This window comes from Pholcus phalangioides, unplaced genomic scaffold, assembly GCF_987345545.1.
Source record: "Pholcus phalangioides strain wild (caught in Gottingen) unplaced genomic scaffold, Ppha-v1.0 ptg000022l_1, whole genome shotgun sequence".
Lineage (NCBI taxonomy): Eukaryota > Metazoa > Arthropoda > Arachnida > Araneae > Pholcidae > Pholcus > Pholcus phalangioides.
Genome location: NW_028301615.1, coordinates 4245731 through 4272693, shown reverse-complemented (window position 1 = coordinate 4272693; position 26963 = coordinate 4245731). Strand labels below are relative to the sequence as shown.

The window sequence follows — 26963 nt, the reverse complement described above, 5'->3', positions numbered from 1 at the left end:
AACTCAAAAGTAGGTCCGGCTAATTACTTCATATTTAATCTCCTGGGTTTCGTATCTCTAAGCGAACTCAATATTTCAAAAATCGAGAATTCAATTCAATTTTTGTAATCATTGATGTGGTGGAAAACCCCACTAAATTTCTGCATTTCTACAGTAGAATCGGCCATTTTAACACTGATTTCTATGGGGATCATCGTTTGCCTGACCCTCAAAGTAATGCTGATGATGATTATGGCATCTATTGAAAAAGTCTCATTACTGGGAAGATTGAAAATGTGGCAAACCATTATAAAGGCATAAACTATTATACATATGGTAACAGGATTAGAAAAGTGACAAACCATTGTAAAGGCATATACACGTCTGAAACGCATTGCTAGGGAACCACGGTAACCAAAGTAAACGTTCGGAAAGTGATTGTTGAGGCCCAAAAACCATTGTTGCGGGACAGTTTTTTGCCCATTTAGGGCATTTGCCCTGGTCTGACGAAATTTTAAAGTAGCCTATCGTTCAAGTCGGGTCCCATTTGGTATACATGCAAAATTTGGCGACGATCGATCTAAAATTGTAGATTTGTATAGAGAACATACACACACACACACACAGAAAATCAATTTTATATGTGTAGATGTGAAATCATATGCAAATAAGCCATGTGAATATAAGGAGGAAAGGTTGGGGGGAGGGTGGTCCGGTAATGATTGCACTAATTTGAAGGTGAGTAACGGAAATCGATAAGCGGGTGGAAATGTACGTTTCTTTGTATTTTTATCTTGGATCCTGTAAATTTTTAACAGTATTGACAATTTTTCCATCTTGTGACAAATTTTTGTGATAGATGACTCTGCAGTCTGAAGGAGCGAAATTACAACCAAACCTATACAACAGGGGTGTACAACATCGAGCTTATATTACTGGAGGTAGCATCCAGCCGTCGCGACGGCAGCGACGTCGAATGCAAGGATGAATAACACAGTTCGTGCCTGGCAATTTGCCCATAGAAATGTACAGTTCGGTTTCTAAATATTGGGTTTTAAAGATTAAAAAAAGGATAGAGAACTCATTTCTGAAGATGAAAAAAGATTAAATTATTTCATTTCATTAATTTCCAGAATAACTTCTTTCACATCAATTGTGGAATTTTCTTTCAATAATTCTGGAATTATTTCCCTTATTAATTATTATTTCTTTCATTAATGCTGAAATTATTTCTTTCACTGATTCTGGAATTATCTTTCATTAATTCCAGAATTATCGCTTTCATTTATGTTGCAACTGAAATTATCTCTTTCATTAAAACTAGAATTTTTCTTCCATTAATTCCGGAATTATCTCTTTCATTAATTCTGAGATTTATCTGTTTCATTAATCATTAATTCGTGAATTATCTTTCGTTAACCCTACAGTGCATGATTTTTTATTTTGATCTGCTAATTTTTTCCATAATTAATGAAACCTATAGAAAGCCAGAAAAAATATGAAAAAAAAATCTATTGTGAATTGTATTCCTTTTACGCAAGTTCTCAAAGAGGACGTAAAATTGCATATGAAATAAATGTATTGAAGTATATATTATTACTTTTTCCAAATACATAACTAACTACCTTCTTCGTGATTCAAACTATTGACAGAAAAAAAAATTGGGTTGCAAACGTAAAAAAAAATAAATGCAAGTAAATCATTTCAACACTAAAGTGCGCGATTTTCTTTTTTGACCGATTACAGAAGATTGACGTTTCTTTTTTAATTGACGAGTTTTACTGCTATCTATCAATGGCTTTCGAATGAAAACGAAAAATGGGAATAATGGATGTCTCAAACTTGAAGTTGTCAATTTGCAACGGGAAAAGAAACATATTTAAAGTAGATGTTGCGAATTGGCAACAGTATGACTGTAGGGTTAATGCTGGAATTATCTTTCATTGATTGTTTTAAACTCTTATTTATGCCATTAGAAAATAGCGGAGATTACGCCGATATTCAACGAGTCACACACGCACACATCTCGTGAATATCGGTGATCTCCTGACGTATGATGTTGGCGTTTAGAAATTGTGTACACTTTATACTTGAGCTCATTTTCAGCCAATCAAAATCGAGCAACTACGATGTCATAGAAACATTACTCTATGCGTTATGAGAGGAGGCGATTTTAGTGCTGTTGTGGTGGGTTGGTAAGATATGGGGTCAGAGATGGGAAGAGTGCATGGGTTCAAACCCACCCACAGGATACGTTTGCTGATACGTTTGGCAGCAACTTATCGTCAAACACCAGAGTCTATTAACGGTTTCGTTTTTATTTTGCTCGGATATCTTGTTGCTCACACGATAATATTACAATGACATACAATTTAATAATACTATAATACAGTTGTATAACGATCATAATAATAATAATGATATATTATATAATAATAATAATAATAATAATGTATTATATAATAATAATAATGATTTTGACATGCAATAAATACAGCGGCTTGATGCAACGCAAGTTCTATGTTTCGTTTCCTCATGAATCTATTTTCATTATGAACCACTAACAAAGGAATGGGTCGGCGCCCTATGAATCAATAAATGATAGCAGGGCCCGGCTTCGCGGAGCGTTCGCTTCGCGTGCCGTTATTATCGTCAACTTGATGCAACTGAACCACATTTGAAAAAAAATTAAAGCATTTTTTAGTGATTCAATAAACGATAACTTATTATACAGGAGTGGTCCCCATTCCCCTGTCTCGCCACGTTCGCTGTTTGGGAACAACCCCTACCCAATTCCCGTGCATCGGACACAATTGGTGGTAAATTATAATATAATAAATCGCATTTAAAACCTGTGCAACAGTTAAAAGAAATTAAATTTTTCAAACGAAGATTGTAAAGAGGAAAAAAAAATTTTTTTTGGATGGGAATCGAACTCGCAACCTTCGTTTCGTGAACTTCCCACTGTACCAATCGTGGATGAGTAGAATTTAGTATATCCATTATTAAATATCGCCAGGAAATGTGGCGCCAAATGGATCAAAAGTGTCTCGTGGACCACTGTGACGTTTCTATGATGTCACAGTTGCTTGTCTTGGCTGGTAATGTTCAAAAGTATGAAGAGCTCACAATGTCTATAACCGCTAGTTTCTCAGCGCTGCCAAGCAATATCTAGAGCAGGCTCTAGAAGGTTCTGCTCTAGAAGGTATTGTGCCAAGGCGTAGATCGCTGACGTCATACTCTCTCCAGTAATATAAGCTCGATGGTGTACAAGCTTTTCTATCCGCGGTTTTTCTGCCACTCGCGGACCAGAAAGTTGTACAAAGAGGAAGACCATATGACCCGAATTTTACGGGATATTCCCAGAATTTTTGTGGTAAAAACTATTTTTTTTTTAAATGTTCCGTTTCTTTTCCTTTGTTTTCAAAAAGACGCGTTTGAATTTTTTGAAATCAAGAACTAAGATTATTTTCATGATTTATGAATTATGTTACAATTATGAGTCTAATTATCACAGTTAATTATAGTCATGTAAATATATTCATTTCACACATTTGTCCAACATATAAGGCTTTTTTTTGTGAAGTTACATTTTGACCTATCATTTTCCGTGATTGGCGGTTTTTCAACAATTTCAGCGATACTCGGTAACTTCACTAGTTTTTGACAATATTTTTTGGCTGTAAATGGCAATTTAACTTGCTTTTGACAATTCTTTTACCTATGAATGGCAATTTTACTTGCAACCTTTGACAATTTTTTCGGCTGTCATTGACAACTATGAGTGCCTTTGACAATTTTTTCGGCTATAACTTGCGACTTTACTTACCTTTGGCAATGTTTTCGGCTGTAATTGACAACTTTACTTAATTTTTTGTCTTTGACAATTTTTGACTGTAACTGGAGATTTCATTGCCTTTGCCACTTTTTTGGCAATATCCTGTATTCATCGTGTTGTGTAAATTCATACTTTACTTCCGGAACGACTTTCGTGGGCCGGATGGAACACCTTGGCGGGCCGCAGGTTGTCAAACAACATAAACGGGTGATTCGGTAGTTATGGGCAACTGACTTCCAGATGCGCCGCCCACATCTTCGCGGGCATATTCAGAGGTATAGTAAGCCGCTGCGGTGGTCGAGTGGTCATAGTGGCAAACTCACATCGCGAGGACCCGAAACCTACCATGACCCCCCCCCCCTGCTCTGTCCCCATAGGGGATGCCACCGTAGTGGTCGACTGAAGTCGGTTATCTGTGGTTTCCAACTTTGAGGCGTGAATGCGAGCCAATCTCCCCGTTGAAAAGTCCCGCCACAGAGAGCAACAGGCCTACAACGACAAAATTATTCAATCATTACACTTTACTCATACTTAGAAAAATTGACGGCAGATGGCAGCGCTACACATAAGAAGCGTTGCATAGAAACAGACTTTGCGTTAGGTTTACAACACATACACGCACAGTTTCCAGCATGACCCATTCTATTTTTTTCTACCCCCATATACTTCGAAAAAGTGTTCTGATGTTTGGTCAGGTGGGGTGGATAGATTGACGGGCTATGGGAGGATGTTACTACTTTTCCAACCGATACCCTTTACGTTAGAGGAATATTAACGTGGATATCTATCTGTCTTGCATTTCAATTTCAAGCATGGCCCAGGTCGTCTTCGACCACCTGCTAGAATTTCTTCAGTGCTGCTCTCTATGAAGAGAAGTTTTTGAAGGGCAGATAAGAGACAACAGGCGCATTTCGAAGTTAAGAAGAGAGCACCACCGTGCGTGCCTCCAGTGGGAACCAAACCAGGACCCTCACGAGCGCAGCTTCAGATAAACGACGTGTCGCTTATTGAATTGCCATTCCTTTTTTTTTGCAGTCTATGGATCATTTGATGGCAGCCGTCGAAGACATCGTCGGACAGAAGATGGGAACTTACCATCTGAGAGACAAGTAAGTACGATAATACGTAGCTCGCGTGAAAGATGCAAAAAACTCGAGTTCACATAATTTGCAGTGGGGCGATGGCGTCGCACGAAACGGAGACATTGCACTAAAATATCCTCTTTTATTTCTGCGTAGGTTCAAGTATTACAACAACAGGTATCTGCGGCCGCTGCTGATCCGGGACCACCACGCGAACGCCGAACCGAAGATCTTCGAGACCTACTCGAAGCTGAATCTCGCCGACGCGATGGACATGGTCCGAAGAAACAACAGCGGTTCGGGCCTCGGGGGATCCAAGGGAATGAGCAGCGAGGCCTCTTTCTCGTCCCTCTTCAAAACTTTCGACGAACACAACAGTTCGTCAGTTACGTAAGTCCTCTCCTCTCATTTTACGTGGTAGACGATGTGTAGAAGGGTGTAACGGCGAAATTAATTATCATTTGTTCGATGCCGCGACCAACGAGTGTCGAAAAAAAACTTCATTGAGGCGAGGAAGGCAAAACGTTTGGCTTTGCTGCAAACGAATCGAACCCTCGACCCTCTTCGTGTGCAGGCTTTTGGTAAAAAAATTTGGATGAACCTTATTTGACGTATCGGCGGTAAAATAGGTAACCTCGTTCGCACGTTTTACAAAAAGGAAGAAGGGGAAAGAAAAAAAATAAAAGAAAGAAAAAACAAATAGAAGAGAAATGAGAAACAAGTATAGTGTGGATAAGATAGATTACAGTGGATTTCTCTTTCACCCTCTCATCCTACGTACTCTCTTCCGTTCTTACATGGATATAGTGGAAAGATACGTGGAATGTGAGTTAGGAGGGAATCATTAACAGGAGTATAAACAGAACGGAGGGGGGAAAACAACTTCAGTTCATAGGGTTACAATAAAGCTTTGCGATGATTAGGAGAGGGGGAAACAAAACACAGAGAACTGGATATTGAATTCCTTCCACTGGCGTGATCGCAAAAGGTTAAACTAAAGTAGAGGACGGGGCAAGGACAGTACGATATAGATGTCGAATTAAGGCGTCCATAAAGGGTATAGCGGACTTTTCATTCATTTTTGAGCCAATAAAAAGTTTGACATCCCAATTGGTGTCTCGGACAAAATATAAAAAAAAGGGAAGAATGGGAACAACACGATCAACTATAGTGACAATACTGACGTCATATTTTCACTCAAAGGTGACGATATGGCAGCCTGGTATTTTCAAGTAGCTCTAGGTCTCATAAACACGTCATGATTAAACTTGCGCGTTTATGTTTTAGAACAGCGGTTCCCAAGGGGCACGAGAGAAGCCGTTAGGGGGTACGCGGAAAGAAAATGGTAATGGTGGCCACCCAGCTAAAAAAAGAACATATGAATTACAAAAGATTAAAAATAATTCTAAAAAGTAGGTAGAGGTTTTTACTAATATTGTCAGTTTTAATATTGACCTCCTTATCTGTAAAATCTTGGATGAAAGAGGAAGGATCGGCCTGCCCTCCTCCCGTCCGCGCCCAACCTCCAATGAGAATTGGCGCTCTCCTTTCTCGCGGCTCATTCTCCCTCGGTGTTTTAGCATTGTTTTAACATCCCTTGTATGTTTGCATTGAGGCGTGTGCGTGTTGTTCCTACCGTCCTTCTCTACGTCAATTTTTCTGCCAACTAACTACTATCCACGTGATTTACGCTATGGATACTGGAATGGCCCCCACATCCTGAAGCAGGGCCCCTAGGCTGGAATGTTTTACGGGCCCCCTTTATGATGAATTTATAGAGTGAAAAAACAAAAAAATGATTAAAATCCTCCCGGGCCCCAGGGCTGTCAGCCCAGCCGTTGTGGGGGCCATGGATACTGGCTATTAACTAGATCCGTGCGGTAGCGGAAGTTGACTGGATTTTGAATGGCTACAGAGCCTTGCATAGCTGAGTGATTAATAAACTCAATCTTTCACTTCAAAAAAAGTTGTAGCATTTTTCAAGTTGTCGACAAAATTGAATCCATGAAAAAAAAATTGATTTTCGGTCAAAGTGCATCAAAAAAGGACAATCTAAAGGTGCAATCTAAACACTTCATGATTTCTTGTCACAAGCAGAGCTAAATTTAGCAATCGGTGATAAGAGAGCTGAGCACATGGAAAGATTTAAAAAAATCCTCGTTTGAAAAATATTTTTTTCAGAGCCGGAAATGTGGGTGATCGGTGTGGGCATCTTTACGCTTTCAAAGAAGAGCAATTTCAACCGCCGTTTCATTGTCGATTCCAGAAATGGAGAAATTGCTACAGCTCGCATCAAATACTACTCTGAAGAATCCCTTTAATGGCGGAATAGTGAACCTAGTCAGTTTTTGGGCTCGACGCTGTAACGAATACACTGAACTAGAAAAGCCATAATGTTTTTGTTGCCGTTTACCAGCACGGAGCTTGTTTAAACGCGCTTTTTCTTCGTATACTTATATTAAAAAATAAACTGAAGAGCCAAAAAACTGGTACACGCATGCGTATGCAAATAAAGAGATATGGAACCAATCAGAGTACGACGCTGCGGTCGGCAACGCCTGTATAACACAACAAGTGTCTGGCAGAGTTGTTAGATCGGTTACTGCTGCTACAATGGCAGGTTATCGAGATTTAAGTGAGTTTGAACGTGGTGTTATAGTCGGAGCACGAGAGATGGGACATAACATCTCCGAGGTAGCGATGAAATTTGGATTTTCACGTACAACCATGTCACGAGTGTACCGTGAATATCGGGAATCCGGTAAAAAATTAAATCTACGACATCGCTGCGGCCGGAAAAACATCATGCAAGAACGGGACCAACGACGACTGACGAGAATCATTAAACGTGACAGACGTGCAACCCTTCCGCAAATTGCTGCAGATTTCAATGCTGGGCCATCAACAAGTGTCAGCGTGCGAACCATTCAACGAAACATCATCGATATGGGCTTTCGGAGACGAAGGCCGGAGACGTGTACCCTTGATGATTGCACGACCCAAAGCTTTACGCCTCGCCTGGGCCCGACGACACCGACATTGGACTGTTGAGGACTGGAAACACGTTGCCTGGTCTGACGAGTCTCGGTTCCAATTGCTTTGAGCTGATGGACGTGTACGGGTATGGAGACAACCTCATGAATCCATGGACCCTACATGTCAACAGGGGACTGTTCAAGCTGGTGGAGGCTCTGTGATGGTATGGGGCGTGTGCAGTTGGCATGATATGGGACCCATGATACGTCTAGATACGACTCTGACAGGTGACAGGTACGTAAGCATCCTGTCTGATCACCTGCACCCATTCATGTCCATTGTGCATTCCGACGGACTTGGACAATTTCAGCAGGACAATGCGACACCCCACACGTCCAGAATTGCTACAAAGTGGCCCCAGGAACACTCTTCTGACTTTAGACACTTTCGCTGGCTACCTAAATCCTCAGATATGAACATTATTGAACATATCTGGGATGCCTTGCAACGTGCTGTTCAGAAGAGATCTCCACCCTCTCTTACTCCTACGGATTTATGGACAGCCCTGCAAGATTCATGGTGTCAGTTACCTCCAGCACTACATCAGACATTAGTCAAGTCCATGCCACGTCGTGTTGCGGCACTTCTGCGGGCTCGCGGGGACCCTACACGATAATAGGTAGGTTTACCAGTTTTTTTGGCTCTTCAGTGTAAATATAGAAGCAAACTGAATGAAGCTCTGGATTTGAGATTGTATTTGTCTCCTTTTGAATTTGATTTTTCAAAACTTTGTAATTCAATACAGTCCCTAATATCACGTTAATTTTTCTTCTTTTCCAATCTTTGTGTTAATTTGTTTGCTTACTTCAAAAATAAAAAACTATATTATGAATCTGTAGTGGGTTAAACAGATTGGGGTGGGGGGGTGCCTAGAGAATTTGGGGTGGAGGGTACGCGAAAAGGAACCGAGTCAACTGGGGATACGTGGACTGAAAAAGGTTCAGAACCACTGTTTTATAAGCACAATCGAGAACTCGTTCGAATGAATACACGGAGGAAAGGTTTGAAAATAAATTTGTGGAACTTCATATATTATGTGCTTGTGGCCTTTTACTTGGTTACTTGGTACCTATGACCCGAGAAAAACCAGTCCGGTTCGATTACGGTGAAGCCAAGTCAGGGACGAGTCCAAGTATTTTTTCGGCCCAGTGCAAAACCAATTTTGTGGCTCTCTAAAATGGGTTTTCCTATTTCCCCCCCAGTGTCCATGACGCACGCCAGGTTTACTCTAGCACCTGAGAATGATTATCAAACTACTATATCCTGGTAATAAAAAAGGCATTAGACAAAAAAAATTGATATTAGTGTACGCTGCCCAGCGAAAAAAATTGTACTTGTTGCTAGTTGCACACAAGGTCGTAACTAGATGCTCTTTCCACCGTAGCAAGCATTAATTTTTGCCTTCCCTCGTGTGATTTTAAATACCACCAGATCCATCTACCACCCCCCCCCCCCTCCGCTTAGCTTGGGTCCACTGTCAAAACCTAAGCCAGAGGGTTCAATGATCAAGTTATGAAGGGTTTCCTGTCTTGGTTTCGACTATTGCTTTGATAACGCAATATTACGATCAAGGACGTAATATTGCGTCCAAACGCCTTTGGAATAAAGTCAAAAATAAGCTCTGTTTTCTTTCCTTTCTTCCTTTCAGACTTTGTTGTAATCCTACAAAGTTGTTCTTTTTTTTTACTTTCCTTTTATTTCTATACAATTATTATATAGTGCCTATTTCCCCATACATGATGTATCCCTACACTATATACGTATAAGAGCAAAAGAGAACTGGTTGGGTGAGTGTGAAAAGAGAAATCTACTTCGTATGGAGATGGGTCAGTTGTGCACTGGAAGATAGGCGTAGCTGTCAAATTGCACTGCTCTACTCTTGTTATCTATGTCCGAACTGCACTGGACGGTCCACTCTCCTGCTGTTACCGATTGTTGATAAATTACATTTTTTTCCCCTCTGCGCATCATTTTTCCTTCACAATATATCCTTAGGACTGGCAGTAGCGTATAGTCACTGGCGTGTTTAAAAAATTTGCGGGTTTAAATTCCCTTGTCTTATGTCGGGACGAGATTCCCTCGTCTTATTTATTTGATATTAAATTTCCTTATCATTCAAATTCATTTTTTGGGTTGTTGTTGTATCCATAATGTGAAATAGCTTTCCAATATTGATATCTCGTAAGTTCTATATTCTGATATTTTTGCTTCATTTTTTCCAAATTCCCATTCGCTTTTCAAATTTCTTGTTTGTCATCGCGATGTGACCACTGTTTTTCAATGCATAGACATCAACTTGGAATTGTTTGATAACGTCTATAAATGCATAGATATTGGGATGAGGCGCAGTAAAGGTTGCGTTAAAACGTGTATGAAATGATTCGCAAGCGTTCGTTGTTTCAACTCCTTCCATTGTATCAGAGGCCTATATCACAGGTGGGAATTTCGCTTTTTCGGCCACATAAGTATCTGTCATATAGTCAGCATATTTCTTCAGCTTCCGGTCCTCTGGTATGTTGGACATCAAATCTTTCACGAAACAATCTGCAACCTTTGCATGATTCCAATATAGCAACCCAAAAGACCAATGTAGCCACTTTTCTATATCCGAGTTCTCATCTTCGTAATCATTGGTTCCAGGTACCAAGTTCCTGGATTTTCCTATATTATTCTACTGGGCTGCATGAAAACGACATCCTACAATATTACATGTTGGCCAAACATTTCGAAGTACTGCATGAATTGCCGTTTCAAAATCAGTGACAATATACATGTATATATATATATTCTTGGGATCGAACCTCAATTTCAACTCTTCATAGCGATTGCATAGCATTCTGAACATGTCTTCATAAATACGAGTAGTTTTATTGGGCAGGAGGAAGTGGAAACTAGTGGTACATAGTTGCCATTTTCATTTATATGCATAGTGAACGTTTGAATTTTTAAAGGTTCCATCGATAAATAATATTTCACTTGCACACGAAAATTCCAAATTGGAAATAGCGGGAAGCACACGATTTCATCGTTGATCTGTAGCATTTCTTCACCTTGAGGTGAGACATGCATGTATTGCATGTCTTTCACGTTTATTTTATCGGCATAACCTGAGAGTTCACCACTAATTTCTTTCCTTATTAACTTCCGGGGGTCACTCGCTGAAATCACCAACAGCTTTTCGTTTTGCACTGTTAAAAACGATTTGCCTATTCAAATTCTTCTCAGGCTGGTGATTGTGGTGTAAATGCAACTTCAGAATTACCGTGGAATTTTCATCCAAATATATCTTTGCATTTCAATTGCGTTTAAAACATCTCCACCTCCAGCCATCTTGAGTTTCATACTCTAAAAAATTTGTAATTTTCGTACACAACTGATTTACGTCCTTTTTTTCTCACTGTACATCAATTCATTTTTTCAAACGAAGGTAATGCCTAACACACAGGACACGGAAGAACAAATGACTACGCGGAAGGCTCTGAACGGCAGGCTTGTTTTTTATACTCGTCGAGGGGTTGGTGCGCTAACCCTTCGAGGGGAGACTCCTTGAGGTAGCAATTTTTTCCTGCGGTCTTGTCGCCGTTTTTTGTTGTACCCCTGTGTCAGGAAATTTTTCTGACAAGGACGAACCAGGTATCGAACTCACAACACCTCTAAACATCCTTTGCTACTTTAGGCGAGTATCTTATCGACCTGGGCTATCGCACCCCTCAAGGCGACGACATTGTACATATATGGCCGTGGCATCTTGGCTATTTTCTGTCGTCTTTTTTTTCTTTCTTTCAAACCGAGCACAACTCAGGTCTATCACCATCTATTGGCGATTTACTACCTAGTAAGTTGTGTTGGAAGTGTAGCTGTGTGTGTACCTAACACCGTCCGAGTGCGTATGTAGTGTTGTGTTTGATTTTTCAGTGTCGCCATCTATATTTCAGAAGTGAAGTGAGTGATGTGTTATGATTGAATTACATTTGTTCTGTTTGTAGGTCTGTTGCTCTCTGTGGCGAGACTTTTTAAAGGGGAGATCAGCTCGCATTCGCACCTTGAAGTTGGGAACCACAGAAAACCACCTTCAGCCGACCACCTATTCTTTCGTCTACATGCTCCGGTTTGAAGGGAAGGAAAGCGCAACAAAAATGAAGAAAAGATCGGCGCACGACTCATTTGACTGCTCCATAAACAGCCGTCCAATCACGCACGACGTAAAGCGCTGTCGTGGGGCGTATTGCGCTATGTAGGAAAACAGTCGTACTACTTTTCCTATTGGTGATTGGACCGCGTGCCGCGCTGGGCGATTCCCGTCGCACGCGGCGTTAAAAATGTTCTCTTAGGAAAACCCGGCTTAAAGAAGTTAAATTCGAAATGTAATCAAAGTATTTTTATACCGTTTAGCGGCCCCTAAAAGGTCTGAGCTGAGTCCCCCCTGAGCCAAGTCTAATTATTATTTTAGCTTTACACTATCATAAAACTACCGGATGTCAATTTGAACTCGTTCGAAGAAAAACATACTCGACCTTCAGCAGCTGGCATTTATACGAGCGCACGCATTAAAATCACGATAAGCCACGAAAATAAACTAGAGTATTGCAACTGGCGTCTTCTTATATCGAGAGCGTAGCGAGAGGGAGGGGACTTGGGGGTCTGCCCCCCCCCCCGAAATGTGAGAAAATGACAGAAAAAAGGGAAAAAGATGGCCAAATCTATTGTTCTATCATTTTGCCCCCCTGGACAAAATTTCTGGCTACGCCCCTGTCTTATATGATACGGTAGTATCTCGGTATTCGTTGGTAACTCATTTTGGAACTCGTAACTAGTAGGTATATACGATGCCATCGAACGTTTCGAAGTGCAATCGACGGCAGAATTTGTTTCGATGCACTTTGAGGATCGGTAAGCAAATGATTAAATAAGTTTTAAAAAAAAACCGATAAGTTTATTTTTTCGAGACTTGAATTTTCACACGGCGCTTCCAAACAGGAACGGCGAGACCGAGAGCCAGAAGGCGAACATGGATTCGAACTTCCTGAACGTGGATATCGCCGAACTGGAGTATTCGCCAACGCACAGAGACATCGCAGATGCCGAGCTCCACCACATCCTGGCGGATGCGATGGCACGAAATAACAGAAGGGTGAGAATATCTCATCTTTCGTCCACTTTCACGATACGTAATTCTTGTTGAACATTTTTTTATAAATATATTTGTCGTGATGAACTCTGACCGAATTCGTTGCAGAGACGTTCGAGTCGGATTCTGCCAAACCACAGGAAGGCGTCCACAGACAGCAACTGCAGGCCTCACAGCCGGTACTTCTCCTACCACCAACGCAGCAGGAGATATCGCAGCAGCAGCAGGTTTGGCAAGTCAGATACGCAACATACCATCGCGGAGGACAACATGTTCCTGGCACCACCTACACCTACCATTCCAAAGAGTGAAGGAGCTTCCGGTTGTTACAAAAGTACGTAACTAATGGATTTCGCTCATTGCCGAATGTAAAGTATTCTAACTTTTTTGGAAGGGTCGGAATAGAATCAAATGCAGAATAAGTGCTGACAAATAACTAAGATTATTTTGTTGTTTATTCTTCTTGTAGGCATGTGTAGTGCTTTCAATGACTTTTTCGCGTCGGTTTTTAATGGAGATAATGATATTCGATATACGGGTGTTGCATGGGGTAATAAAACACTCAACGATATTCAAGTGGAAGACGTGGAGGTCCTAAATCTTCTAAGAAATGTATGTGCAAGCAAAGCACCAGGACCAGATGATATCTATCCCAGGGTTCTCAGGGAAGGTGCTAATGAATTGTTGGGGCCAGTCGCACAGATATACAGGAGTAGTGTTGCTGAGGGTATCGTCCCGAGAGATTGGAAACTGGCTAACGTTGTTCCGATATTTAAGAAGGGTAGTAGAGAAGTGGTGTCTAATTATCGTCCAGTGAGTTTGACGAGCTCCCTCTCGAAAATTTTGGAAATTATCATCAAAAGGCAGTTTGTGAAGTGGATAGACGAGAATAATGTATTGTCGGATAATCAGCATGGGTTCAGGAAGGGCAAGACATGTGTAACTAACCTCCTTTGCTTCTATGATTACGTGACTAAGGCTTTGGGTAAGAGAAAAAATGTCGACGTTGTTTATATTGATTTCCAGAAGGCATTCGATCGGGTCCAACATGGCAAACTCTTGAAGCGTTTACACGAGATTGGAATAGGGGGCAACTTGTTGAATTGGATAGAATCGTGGTTAAGAGATAGATCGCAACGAGTTATGGTGAACGGGGAATTCTCTGGTTGGACAGACGTCACAAGTGGAGTTCCTCAGGGAAGTGTCCTTGGCCCCATACTTTTTTCACTTTTTATCGACAAACTCGATCAGGGTATCGATGGAATTACTAGCAAATTCGCAGATGATGTGAAGCTAATGGGGGTAATCGGAAATTAAAGCGATAGGGAGTTGCTCCAGACCAACTTAAACAAGATTGCAGCATGGGCAAATGAATGGAGCATGACGTTTAGCGTAGATAAGTGCATGGTCGCTCATTTTGGTTCGAACAACCCACGGTTCTCTTACGAGTTGAATGGTGTCACTATCCCGGATGCAACTAGAGTCACCGATTTGGGAATTCTCATTGACGAGCGACTTAAGTTTTCTGAACATTGTTCAGCGGTTGTCAAAAAAGCGAATAGAATGCTTGGTCTCATTTTCAAAAAGGTCTCTTCGCGTTCTCCTAAAGTCATTCTTCCGCTTTTTCGAGGCTTAGTTCGCCCTGGACTGGAGTATGCTGTAAGGTTTTGGAGACCATACCTACAGAGGGACATAGACTTGGTTGAAGGGGTGCAGAGAAGAGCTACGCGTGTCCTTATTGGCACACAGGGCTTGAGTTATGAAGAAAGACTTCATTTTTTGAATATGTTTACATTGGATGAACGCAGGTGTCGAGGAGATATGATCGAAGTGTTCAAAATTTTCAATGGGATGGATAGGATGGACCATGAACTTTTAGTACACCGCCAATCGACTGCTTTTACAAGGGGACACCAGTATCGATTGGTGAGGGACAATGCAAGGTTAGGTGTCGCAGGGGGAATTTTTCTCTAATAGGGTTGTTAATAAATGGAATAGCTTACCCCCGGAGGTAGTAAATTGTAACACAATTGACACGTTTAAAAAGAAATACGATAAACATGTTGGGGTAAATCGAGAAGCTATCCATTCTTAGAATAAGACAACCATAAGTATTCTTTATGGGCATTGTATAATATTTTATCATGTGTATATATTGTTTGTAATTTGTGTTAATTGCATTTTTAATTGGGTTGCTGTATTTTTGAAACATATGACAACCATATTTTTATGGGCATCTTTTTATCAGCCACCTCGTTGGGCATTTTGCCTGTTGTGGCGTTGTATTTGTATTCTTAAGACAAAACCACTGATTATATTATATTTCATCGTATACGTTCTGTTATTTGTTGGGTAACATTGTCTGAGTCCACAACTCTCTTAAAACTTTGTTGAAAACGTAAATGAATTATTAGACATCTTTTTTTTCTCAGCCTAATATATCGAGGAAACCTATTTTCTGGATATTATGCCGAGGTGAACTCGGGAAGAAGAGTCTTCTGGTCTCCTCCGTAACTCGAACCCAGGTCCTCTTGTAAGCCGGGCAAGCATGCTACCAACTTTCCGAATTCACCTAGGTATAATACCCCGAAAACCGTTTCTACCGTCGCACCTGAGGGCCATTTGCTGAAGCTGAGAAAGATTACCAGTAGGGGGAAATTGCTGATTCTGGGACAATGGGTGCTCCCTCTTTCCTCCCATCAAGATAAGGGGGGGGCTCGCTAGATGGCGCTGCGTATTACGATGACGTTTCTTTCCTATAACGTCATCCCATGATAAAAAAAAAAATTCAAATACTAATACAAAAAACAACGCCACAACAGGCAAAAATGCCCAACGAGGTGGCTGGTAAAAAGATGCCCATACAAATATGGATGTCATTATACTATTTCAAAAATACAGCAACCCAATTCAACCCCCCCGATCAACCCAGAAAATGCAATTACAAACAATATATATATATATATACACACACACACACATGATAAAATATTATATAATGTCCATAAAGAGTACTTATGGTTGTCTTATAGCTTCTCGATTTACCTCAACACGTTTATCGTATTTCTTTTTAAACGTGTCAATTGTGTTAGAATTCCATTTATTAACAACCTTATTAGAAAAAAATTCTCCGCGACACCAAGAAAGGGATCAATTCAAAGAGGAATCTTTCTTAAATTATTGTTTGTAAGAGGGTTGTTCCTAAAAATTATCATTTGCATTTCTTTAACTTACTTTTTTTAACCAATGACGTCGTTATTCTAAGTTCAAAGAGGTTTCTAACTTGATGCTTGTTTTTAAATTATTTTAAAATAAAAATTTTCCAAAATTATCGTATTTTTCACAAATTATCATTTGCATATTCGAAAATAAGTTAATATGGCGTCATATATATATCATCTCAATCGTTTGTAAGTCTGAAGAGATCTTTTTTTTTAAGTTTAAATTTGTCAAGTCGTTCTTGGAATTTTTTTTTTTCATAACGTGAAGGGGTCATTCCGAAATTACTCTTTTTTAAGTCTCAACAATGACGTCACCCTCTTCTAGGGTCTCTGTAAGACGCCTTCATATACTCATATACAAAAGGGTTCTAGGTCTCTGTACAAAGGCGTCTTCCAAGATATCACCCTTTCTCGAACGTGTACTTCTTCACCTCAAAAGTTTTCAACGCTAAGAGGGGTCGTTATTAAACTAAAGTGCACGTAGGGGTTGTTCCTAAATTATCAGCTTTGATATTTTTACCATATTCTATTCTCTGTAAAGAAAAAAATAAATAAGAGCTACTACAAAAATATAAATTATAGAATCTTTTTCTACGAATAATTTATTTCAATTTTCTAGATAATTTTCATCTATCAAACATTTCAAATTTTCAAAATTGATATTGTCGAAGCATTTTTCGGTAATCTTAGCATCACATCTTTCATACAATATTTTAGCTACTTCGTGAAAATCAGTCAGAGCGAACGCGTGATCGCTGTACTTACAATACGTCAAGTTTTCTTTCAAGTCCATTCGTGTCCTAACTGGTTGGCATAATCCATTGCGCATCCGTAACAGTTAATACTTTATGCTATGCTATCGTAAATTTTTTCGCTAAATTGCTTACAATATCAACAGAACTCACGTTTTTCCCTATTGCTTGAATTTCGAGCAAACAATTCTTTAGACCAGCGGTTCTCAACCAGTGCTCCGTGTACTCTCCAGGGGCTCCGCGGCCGCCCGAGGAAAATAAAAAAAACTAGTAAATTTGAAGAAAAAAAAATATCAATATTTTAAAATCATAAAAATAAATCAGTATCTTTGACGAATAAATAAAAAATATGCCCATACACACGGGGCTCCACTATAGAAATTTTTTATTAAAAAGGGCTCCGCGAGTCAAAAAAGGTTAAGAACCGCTGCTTTAGACGGTCTATGCAAAGTTTTTTTAACATACTCACTGATAACGGTATGAAGCGGTCGTTCATAATTATAAAATTTCAAAAATGTCTTACAGAGGCCCTAGAAGAGGGTGACGTCATTGTTGAGACTTAAAAAAGAGTAATTTCGGAATGACCCCTTCACGTTATGAAAAAAAAAATTCCAAGAACGACTTGACAAATTTAAACTTCAGACTTACAAACGATTGAGATGATATATATTTGACGCCATATTAACTTATTTTCGAATATGCAAATGATAATTTGTGAAAGATACGATAATTTTGGAAAATTTTTACTTTAAAATAATTTAAGAACAAGTCCTCTATCTCATCAAGTTAGAAACCTCTTTGAACTTAGAATAACGACGTCATTGGTTGAAAAAAGTAAGTTAAAAAAATGCAAAATGATAAGTTAAGAACAACCCTTTTACAAACGATAATTTACGAAAGATCCCTCTTTGAATTTTTTTTATCATGGGATGACGTCTTAGGAAAGAAACGTCATCATAATACGCAGCGCCATTTAGCGAGCCTCCCCTTATCTTGATGGGAGCATCCATTGTCCCAGAATCGGCTACCAGTAACACAAAGCCGCTTGTAACTTGCAACTCTTACTTTGACCAGTAGCCTCTCTAAGCTTCAGCCATGGCCCCACATCCTGGAGCAGGGCCCCTAGGCTGGGATCTTTTGCGGGGTCCCCGACCAGACTTTCACGGGCCCATTCATGATGAATTTATAGCGTAAAAAAGCAAAAAACTGAAAATCGTCCCGGGCCCCAGGGCTGGAGCCTTGTCAGCCCACCCCTTGTGGGGGGGGGGGGGCATGGCTTCAGCAAATGGCTCTAAGGTGGGACGGTACCGTAGAGAAGAGATAAGACAGTTTTTTCCTTGGCCCAATATATCAAGGAAACTGATATTTTCTGGATATTATACCTAGGTGAATTCGGAAACGTGATAGCATGCTTGCCCGGTTTGCAAGAACATCTGGGTTTCGAGTCCCGAAGGAGACCAGATGACGCTTCTTTCCGAGTTAACACCTCGATATAATATTCAGAAAATGTTTCCTTGACATATATAAATGAATTATTCCATCATACATAAGATACAGTAGAACCAATGTGAATATTCGTCTCAACCAGGGGGCCGGAACTAGGGATGAGGGATCAATGCCCCGGGGCGGCAAAATTTAGGGGGCAGCAATTTTAGATAGGAGTAGAACACCGTTATAAAAATATCGAATTTTAAAGTAGTGGGAGCGGCAAAAATTCTAGTTACGGTCCTGGTTGCAACAACTAAATACTCGTCCCATCAGACGATATTGGAAAATAATAGTAATATCTTATTTTCATTCAAAAAAAAATTTCTTCTTAGAAATAACTATATTAGTGATAGGTGACCTTGTTTCTGCTTGTCTTGGTGTGTTAATTCCTTATAATACGATAATTCTCTTCCACTTAAAGAGCATTTAGACATTTTTTCTTCTATCTTCGTTTCTGAGTTGGATAATTTTCTCATAAATTTAAAAAATGCCAATTTACCAATTTCTCCGACGTATCCACTTTATATAGACAAATGAACTATAGACAAATGAATAAATTAATTTCCAATGTAACTGAAAGGCTAGCGTGTATTGATTGCATTGAATGAATTGCATACGTCTCGTTGATATGAATACCATTGCACTCTATCACACTTAACATGCCTTCGCGTTTTGAATTTTTTAAAACCATTTTATACTTTTTCTGATCGCAATATCACCTTTTATGAAAAATTTAAATTGTTTGACGAAACCTTTTTTCTTCATTTTGCATCAGTTTCAGGTGGAGGGGAGTCGCATAATTTTCCGCCGTGCACTTTGGTGATCAGTCCTCCACCTCCTTCGAATGACGACGACGAAGAGGACGACGGCATTTTTTTCACGGCTGCGGCTCCTCCTGCGTCTGCATCTAACAAAACCGTTGACGGTAAGCATAAAAAAAAACATAATTTAAAGTGAAATGTATAAACATTAGAGTGCAAATAAAACGAAAAATATAAGTACAGACGTGCGAACTTTTGGAATACAGAAATCTAATTAAGAAAAATTTCCAACCCCCTCCCCAGGCAGGTTCTGCATTGTCTCAACACCACCTACATAACAAGGCCTCCGCACGAAGCTTGTGACGTGAATGAAGGCTATTTCTCTTATTGGCTGCCCTCTATAGGTGTTTTCCCTAATGATGGCGGTAGTCATTGACGGCACGACAACGTGCACGCTCGCGGACAATCTAATTTTCCTCAAAAATACGTAAAATTTTTAAAAAATCCGCAGAGCAGGAGGAAGGGTTAAAAATCCAGTCTCCCGCTAAATCCGGAGAGTTGGAAGGTCTGTGAGTACCTTATGGCACTGGGATATTCTGAGGGATGGTCATGTGTGGGTAAAAATCAGATAGAAGGAAAGCCATGGCAGGTATTTAAGGGGCCACAGAGAGAGAGAGAAAGAGAGCTCTGAAAAAAAATTCAGGTGTGAAAAAATGAAGCTATTTGAAGTGAAATGTGTTGGTGGGAAAGAAATGCGACTACTTTCAGAATACCGCGGAATCGCTTAAAAACCGGGATATCTTTTATAACCCGGGACATGGTCTTTTCGGGATGTTCCGGGAGATGACGGCATAGCTGCCAACTTTTGAAAATGAAAATTCGGGAGATTTTCGCGCAAACCCGTATTTTATGCTAAAACCACTCCCTAATAAATACAATAGGGATTTTCCAAACATAAAAGTTAAAGCGTAGGGAATAAAATCCCTACTCAAAAACTGAAGTCAAATTAAAATAGGGATTTTACACACATAGAAGTTAAACCCTTGGGAATAAAATTCCTACGCAAAAAAGTAGTGAAAGTGGAGGCCAAAACTTCAATGATGTAAAAATAAATATTGTGTTCAATCAGAAACGCTGTGAACAAACATTCTGCGCGAATGACCCCAAAATCATTGGAAGATGAAGGAAAACACCGTCAATTTTTGAAGAACACTGACTTTTTGTGACACTTGCTTGTCTTTTTTTTCATTTCACATGAGTGATGATGTCACTCTTTCCACCATGATCGATGTTTATGTCCGTAACACAACTTGTACAAAAAGAAAAAGTCGGCCCTCTTCTGGAACGTTTGATGAAAGGAAATTCATCGGAATAAGTATCTTTAAAATTGATTAAATATGTTTTTGCTTATCAGTATTCGTGTTTTGTTATATCGCACGTACGTAACTTCAACAAAAGAAATTTTGACCATATGCGCGTCACTATAATCTTATCCAATTATTATCCAGGACTATTGGCTGCTAAGCCATTTCCCTGCACGATAAGACAAACAACTTTCTTGTCAGAGGGTTTGTAAAACTTCCTTACAAAGGGAATTTCCCCATTTACGACGTGATTTCGAAAGGGGAAAAAAAGAGGCTTCATGCCCCACAAGAAATTCCTTAGGGATTGTTTTCATAAGCGGGGATTTTTTTTAATGAAGTAGGGAATTTTTAGGGACAATTATGGATTTTTGTGATTTTCGTAAAAATTCGGGAGATTTAAGAACTTTTCGGGAGGTCGAGCGATGAAGCTAAAATTCGGGAGATTCCCGAAAAATTCGGGAGACTTGGCAGCTATGTGACGGGAGTTGTCCCTTATTATCATAGGATAATGAGATGCGATACTACGATTTTTAACATTTTAAAATCTTTTAATAAAAACTCAGAAAAGGATGTAAATCGGTAGACTGGTATTTTCAGTCCGGAAGGCCCTTGGAAGCTTCCAGCTAATGACGTCTAGAAAAATCTGAGGCTATGGTGCTGTTAAGATGGTCCTGCCGGCTGTGGCCTCTTGCCCTTAGAAGAACTACATAAGATCTGGTGTCACGATTTTTGAAATATGTAAATATGAAACATATAAGTTGTTACTAACACATTAGTTGTTACTTTCAGCTAATGGGCCCAGAATATCACTTTGCCTGAGGCCCATGATGTTGAGATGGCCTAGCTTAGAGCGTTCTCAAGAAAACTCTAGCCTAGGGGTCCGGAGAGAGATTGACCTTATAAAAAAAATTCACTATTAATTTAAAAACTCAATAAGAAAAAGTTATCTCGCACTAGGACACGAGAAAATTCGATCTAAATTGGGCCATGGGCGAAAAAAGGTTAAGAAACACTGGAATACAGCACCCACACACAAACATACATAAATTCGTTAGCATTGAACACGAAATTTAACAAAATTCACTTGCCTGTCTCTTAAACAGATGGCACCACTGAAATAATTAAACTCTTTCACTGCTCTTTCAGAGCCAAGATCATTTTATTTACATTAATTTCTGGAATATAAAAATAGAAATTTCTATTCTTCACTGAAACGTAAACCAGTTATACAGTAGAATGAATCGGCAATTACCGGAGAAATTTAAAATTCATATTCGAATCATGCCGATATTGAGATGCGATCAATCGATAGGGGTCATTCAAGTATTGCGTAGGCAGATTTTCAGCCATTTTTGACCCCCCCCCCACCCCGTCAGCAGCCTAGAATATTTCATATCTACAAAAAGGGGTGGTTGATGACATAAGCAACCTTCAAACCCCCTTGTCATCAAAAGTCAGCAAATCCTACTTGAATTACCCCATATGGGATGAGATCGCTTCTCATGAAAGCACGGTACACACACACAATGACGATTCATGCCTACGATACGATAATAAGTGGAGGTTTGCGTTGTCAGAGCCCAATCAAGTAAAGACATGCTTGCAGCCAGGGCCATGCTTAAAGCCTGCTGTTTGAAAACTGGAGCACGATATTTCTTCGTATGATGACATTTTTTTTAGTACTTAAAAATTCGCAACTCGCTCTGCGAGTGAAATTGAAAAAAGAATTATAACATGTATCTAATTATAATATGGAATTTTCCTTTGATTAACTTCAGTGCACGCCAGTGCCAGTCCGACTGTGCTTGGCAGCATCACCTCGGATTCCGAACAACCAACATCCGTCCATGATCTACGACTAGATCCCCTGGGAGACGCACAGCAATTCCGAAAGTGGCAGCCGCAAGAGTCAACGATTCCTCGCAATCGTCGGTACAGCGATCCGTCGTCGCCAACACAACCAGCTGGTGGGACCGAATGGTCTCCGTCGAGTGCCAGCCACGAAACGAACAATCCTTATCACCCGAAAATTACTTCTCTGCGCGATTCGAGTGAAGACAAAAGCTCGCAATTTGCAAGCGAGATGAATAGTCAATCGAACTATGGAACAAAACTGTAAATATTGATTACAAAACAATGTAATTTTTTTGCATTTGTAGAGAATTGTAAATTATTGGATATATGTAAAAAGAATGAGATGATTTATTTATTTAGTTTCCTTACAATAAAATATTCTAAAATGGAATGTCGAGACTAATTTGCAGTTTTATGACTGAAAAAAAATATATATCTCGACTCGCGCAAAATCATTTGACACCGTTATTATAACCGGTAAAACCTGAACCACTATAACCTAAAAACTTGGATTCACTGCAATCAGATCTTGCTTACATTTATGAAAATTGCACTAGTGGATGCAACGTTGTTAAAAAAAACCAGTTCATACAATTAATCTTATGATTATGCCATGCAGATAATTTAAACTTTAGTCAGACACATGCTTTCGGAAAGTCAAAGAGAATTAATTGAATTGTCACTTTGTTCCTTTGTTCATGTCAAAAAAATTTGCATCGATTCTTCCTCATGAGGAAGGAATTGACTTAACTACTGTAACTGCATGTGTAATTTTGATTAACCGCTCTAAAATACTCAGATTTTACGTTGTTAAGATTAAGAGGAAAGGGTTAGAATTATTGCTGTATTCATCAGGTTGCTATATCATATCCAACAACTATAAATTTTATTAACTTCTTCCACATCACAAAAAAGAGATAATTAAAAAACCAATATTACATCAAAGGGAATGTAATACAATGACATCCACTCAAATTTTCTTTATATGCCTACCAGATGAAAGTACTTTACTACCTTCTCTAATACACACCCAGATAAACAGGCTTAATTAAGATGGGAAAGGGGGGGGGGAATGTGTGTATTAGATTCAAGCACATACCATAAAAATATTATAAAACAAAATTTTCAATACAATCTCTCTTTACTTCTGCAAAAAAAAAAAAAAAAAAAAAAAAAACCACAAAAAGCAAACATATATATATAATCAATGTCAAACAAGATTCTGGGCAAATAAAATTTTTTTTAGTTCCTCTATATATAAATCATACTTTGTATATACCATATTTTAACACGTATAAGATCTCCTTTTAAAACTCCTTTTTACCAAACATTAGGTTCCAAATAAAAAAAAGGGGGTTTCTCATACATGGATAATATTATACACTTACCTCTTTTCAAGTTTCTTTCCCAAATTTTAAGCCCAAAAACTCCGGGGGGGGGGGGGTTCCTTATATACAATGTTCCTCTCATGGTTGTAACTAGAGGGGGGTGGGGCAACTGCCCCAGGCGGAAGAATTTAAGGGGGCGGCAGTTTTAAGTGGGAACAAAGAACACCATTACAAAATTAAGGAATTTTAAAGTTCTGGGGGTGGCAAAATAATGTTTTTATCATGTAAAACAACGTTTGCCACGAGCAGCTGAATCATGTTTGCCACAGGTGGCAAAAATCCTAGTTGCGGTCCTCTGTGTGTGTGTGTGGTTCCTCTTATACTTGTTAAAATATGGTATGTGCTTTATTTGCATAAAACAAATATATGTGCCATTTACCATAATGCCTTGCATCATGGGTGAGTACCAAATTAAGACTCTTCCTTTTGCAATAACACAATCCAAATGAGAACTTGTCAATTTATTCAAAATACATATATACCACTCCTTCTTTTAACAGTTTATCTTTTACTTGGAAAGGAGGGTGAAAACCTATATAATTATAATATATATAAATGATAACAGAAACAAATATACGGGCAGTTTCTGCAATTTCTACCACAAAAAAATTAGAAACATAAAACTTTTTTCCTTGATTAATATGTTCATGTGTTTCTTTTGCTCCACTCAGTTTGGAAGACAAATGCTAAAAACACAATAAATTATAAGTTATGCACACAACACATACTGTATTTGAATAATCACAAATTCTATGTCATAAGTGCAAAGGTTAGAGGGAGAAATGATGATGAGATGTCAGTACATATATATAAATTGATAGTTAATAAATATTCATTTTTACAATAGCAAAGATTATGTTCCAATGTTTTCCTTGCCGTACTGGAATGAGCATAAATGAAAATTAAGTTTTTCTTTATCATTTTCAGTTACCCATAATTATACGTAATTCCTGAATGAAGTTGGTAAATTCGATACATATGAAAAAATCATACGGAAATAATTCAATCTTTCAATTCACCTTAATTCAATCACCTAGCAATTTTGCCTGAACATGATATGTGTGCACTCAAATGTGTATTTTGTGATATAAATTAAATTAAAATCAGTGTGCAAAAGATAGAAACATAAATTTTTTTTTCATCAGTTTGGGAATGCTGGCTTTCTTTACATTGATTGAGTGACAAATCTTCAAGTTGTCAGTGGTTGCTCAGGCTCTTGGTTTAAAAAAAAAACTAGATTAAATGAATATGCTCGCTGTGTTAAAAATCAAGAATGTAAAAAATCGACCATCACCGCTCACTGCTGGCAAGAGGGCCATAGATTCAAATTTCAGGAAGCTAGAATTTTAACAAAGAGAAAAATTCACAACCAATTTAGACTTCCACAAAGGCATATACATCTGGGCCTTCAAAAACAAATTAGTAAACGACAGTACATCAACACCACAGATCGCATCGCCATGGCTTAAATTCATTACGAGCGGGAATTTAAAGAAACTTCGAATAGACCAATCTGATAGTTAATTTCTCAAGCAGCCAATCAGGTAGTTGCAAGACACGCAGGCACTTCGATTCATTCTTGCCACAACATTTGCCTTGAACAGACGTATTGTTTTTTGTTCCACTGAGCAACCGAGACTAAAGATTTGGTACTCAATCCAAGTAGAAAACTCGGTCAGTGTGATACTCTTATCGTATGAAGACGCCACCCATATAGTTGTCAAAATGCATTAAGAATTTTTGAGCATTTCCTGGTATTTGCCTTATTCGTTGAAGATTTTTTGAGTATTATTAGGCAGTCATCTACTCTTATGTATATATGTTTCATAGGGGGAAAACAAATTTTCTCATTAAAAAAAGGGAAATACAGGCATTACTCTGCATTCGTGGAGGTGATCGGGAATACGGAAATCTGCAAATAATCTAAATTAGCGGTTCTCAGCATTTTTTGACTTGCGGACCCCTTTTAAGTAAAAATTCCATGGCGGAGCCCCGTAGGCCAATTTTTTAATTATTCATCAAAGTTACTGATTCATTTTTACTATTTTAAAATATTTATAATTATTTTTTAAATTTCAGTGGTTTTTTTTAATTTTCCTCGAGCGGCCGCAGAGCCCCTGGAGAGTGCACAAGAAGATCCAAGGGCTCCACGGAACACCGGTCGAGAACCGCTGATCTAAATCATAGGTTTTTTGTATATATCTCATTTATTGAACGTCAGGAGAAGAGCAGGGTGACGCAGGGGTAGAAGGATATGTAAAAGAGGGTGGCAATGTTTTCTGAAAGAACATTGTGATTTCTATTTGCAGTTTCTTCTTCATATACAAATTCAACGCCACAACAGGCAAATTGCCTAACGAGGTGGCTGACTTAAGAACATCATGGATCCCCGAGCCATTTTTTGGAGGCCCTACCTACTACTACTACTACACCACACATGCATCCCGCCCACACACCCCCCCCCCTTCCCGCGGAACCCCCCAACGAATCGGTACATGCGGGAATGTGCGTGTACGTGTAGTGAAACCTGACGTGAAGTTTTGTTGTTTCTCTGTAATGCTTGTTATGTGTAGTGCTGCCATCTGCCACTAGTTTTTCTAACTATGAGTGAAGTGTTATGATTGAATGATTTATCGTTGTAGGACTGTTGCTCTCTGTGGCGAGACTTTTTAACGGGCAGATCGGCTCGCATTTGCGCCTTGAAGTTGGGAACCACAGAAAACCAACTTCAGCCGACCACCACTGTGGGGTTCGAACCCGGATCCTCGCATCGCGAGTCCGTCACTATAACCACTCGACCACCACAGCGGCATATCATCAAGTATGTTGGAGTATGTTGATAAGGAGATCCTCTACTAATTTTTCTACATGTGAAGAACGTACCATATAGAGATCTTTGTCACGAAAATAATCTATTGCTGATTTGAACTTGCGCAGCCTTTCCGCTATGTTACACATGGTGAACTTCTCTTCCACTTCTTTATCTTGATCTTCTTCATCTGGTACAGCTTTAGTATAGGAGCAGTTAGCAGCATTACATTCCTTTTCGATTAATGCCTCTGAATTGCTATT

The 26963-nt window shown here is 39.2% G+C and overlaps 1 protein-coding gene across 1 annotated transcript in view; it reads left to right on the top strand.

Moving 5' to 3' along the window:
- LOC149069376 (Na(+)/H(+) exchanger protein 2-like) overlaps positions 1–22892 on the top strand; it is a 48134-nt gene extending 25242 nt beyond the window's left edge. Inside the window, exons 7-12 of the mRNA XM_089249222.1 lie at positions 4853–4926; positions 5056–5289; positions 12913–13066; positions 13172–13397; positions 19300–19449; positions 22428–22892. Of these exons, the coding sequence (XP_089105348.1) occupies positions 4853–4926; positions 5056–5289; positions 12913–13066; positions 13172–13397; positions 19300–19449; positions 22428–22768 (1179 nt within the window). The 3' untranslated portion in view covers positions 22769–22892. The remainder of the gene's footprint in view (positions 1–4852; positions 4927–5055; positions 5290–12912; positions 13067–13171; positions 13398–19299; positions 19450–22427) is intronic.
- Positions 22893–26963: the final 4071 nt, after the last annotated feature.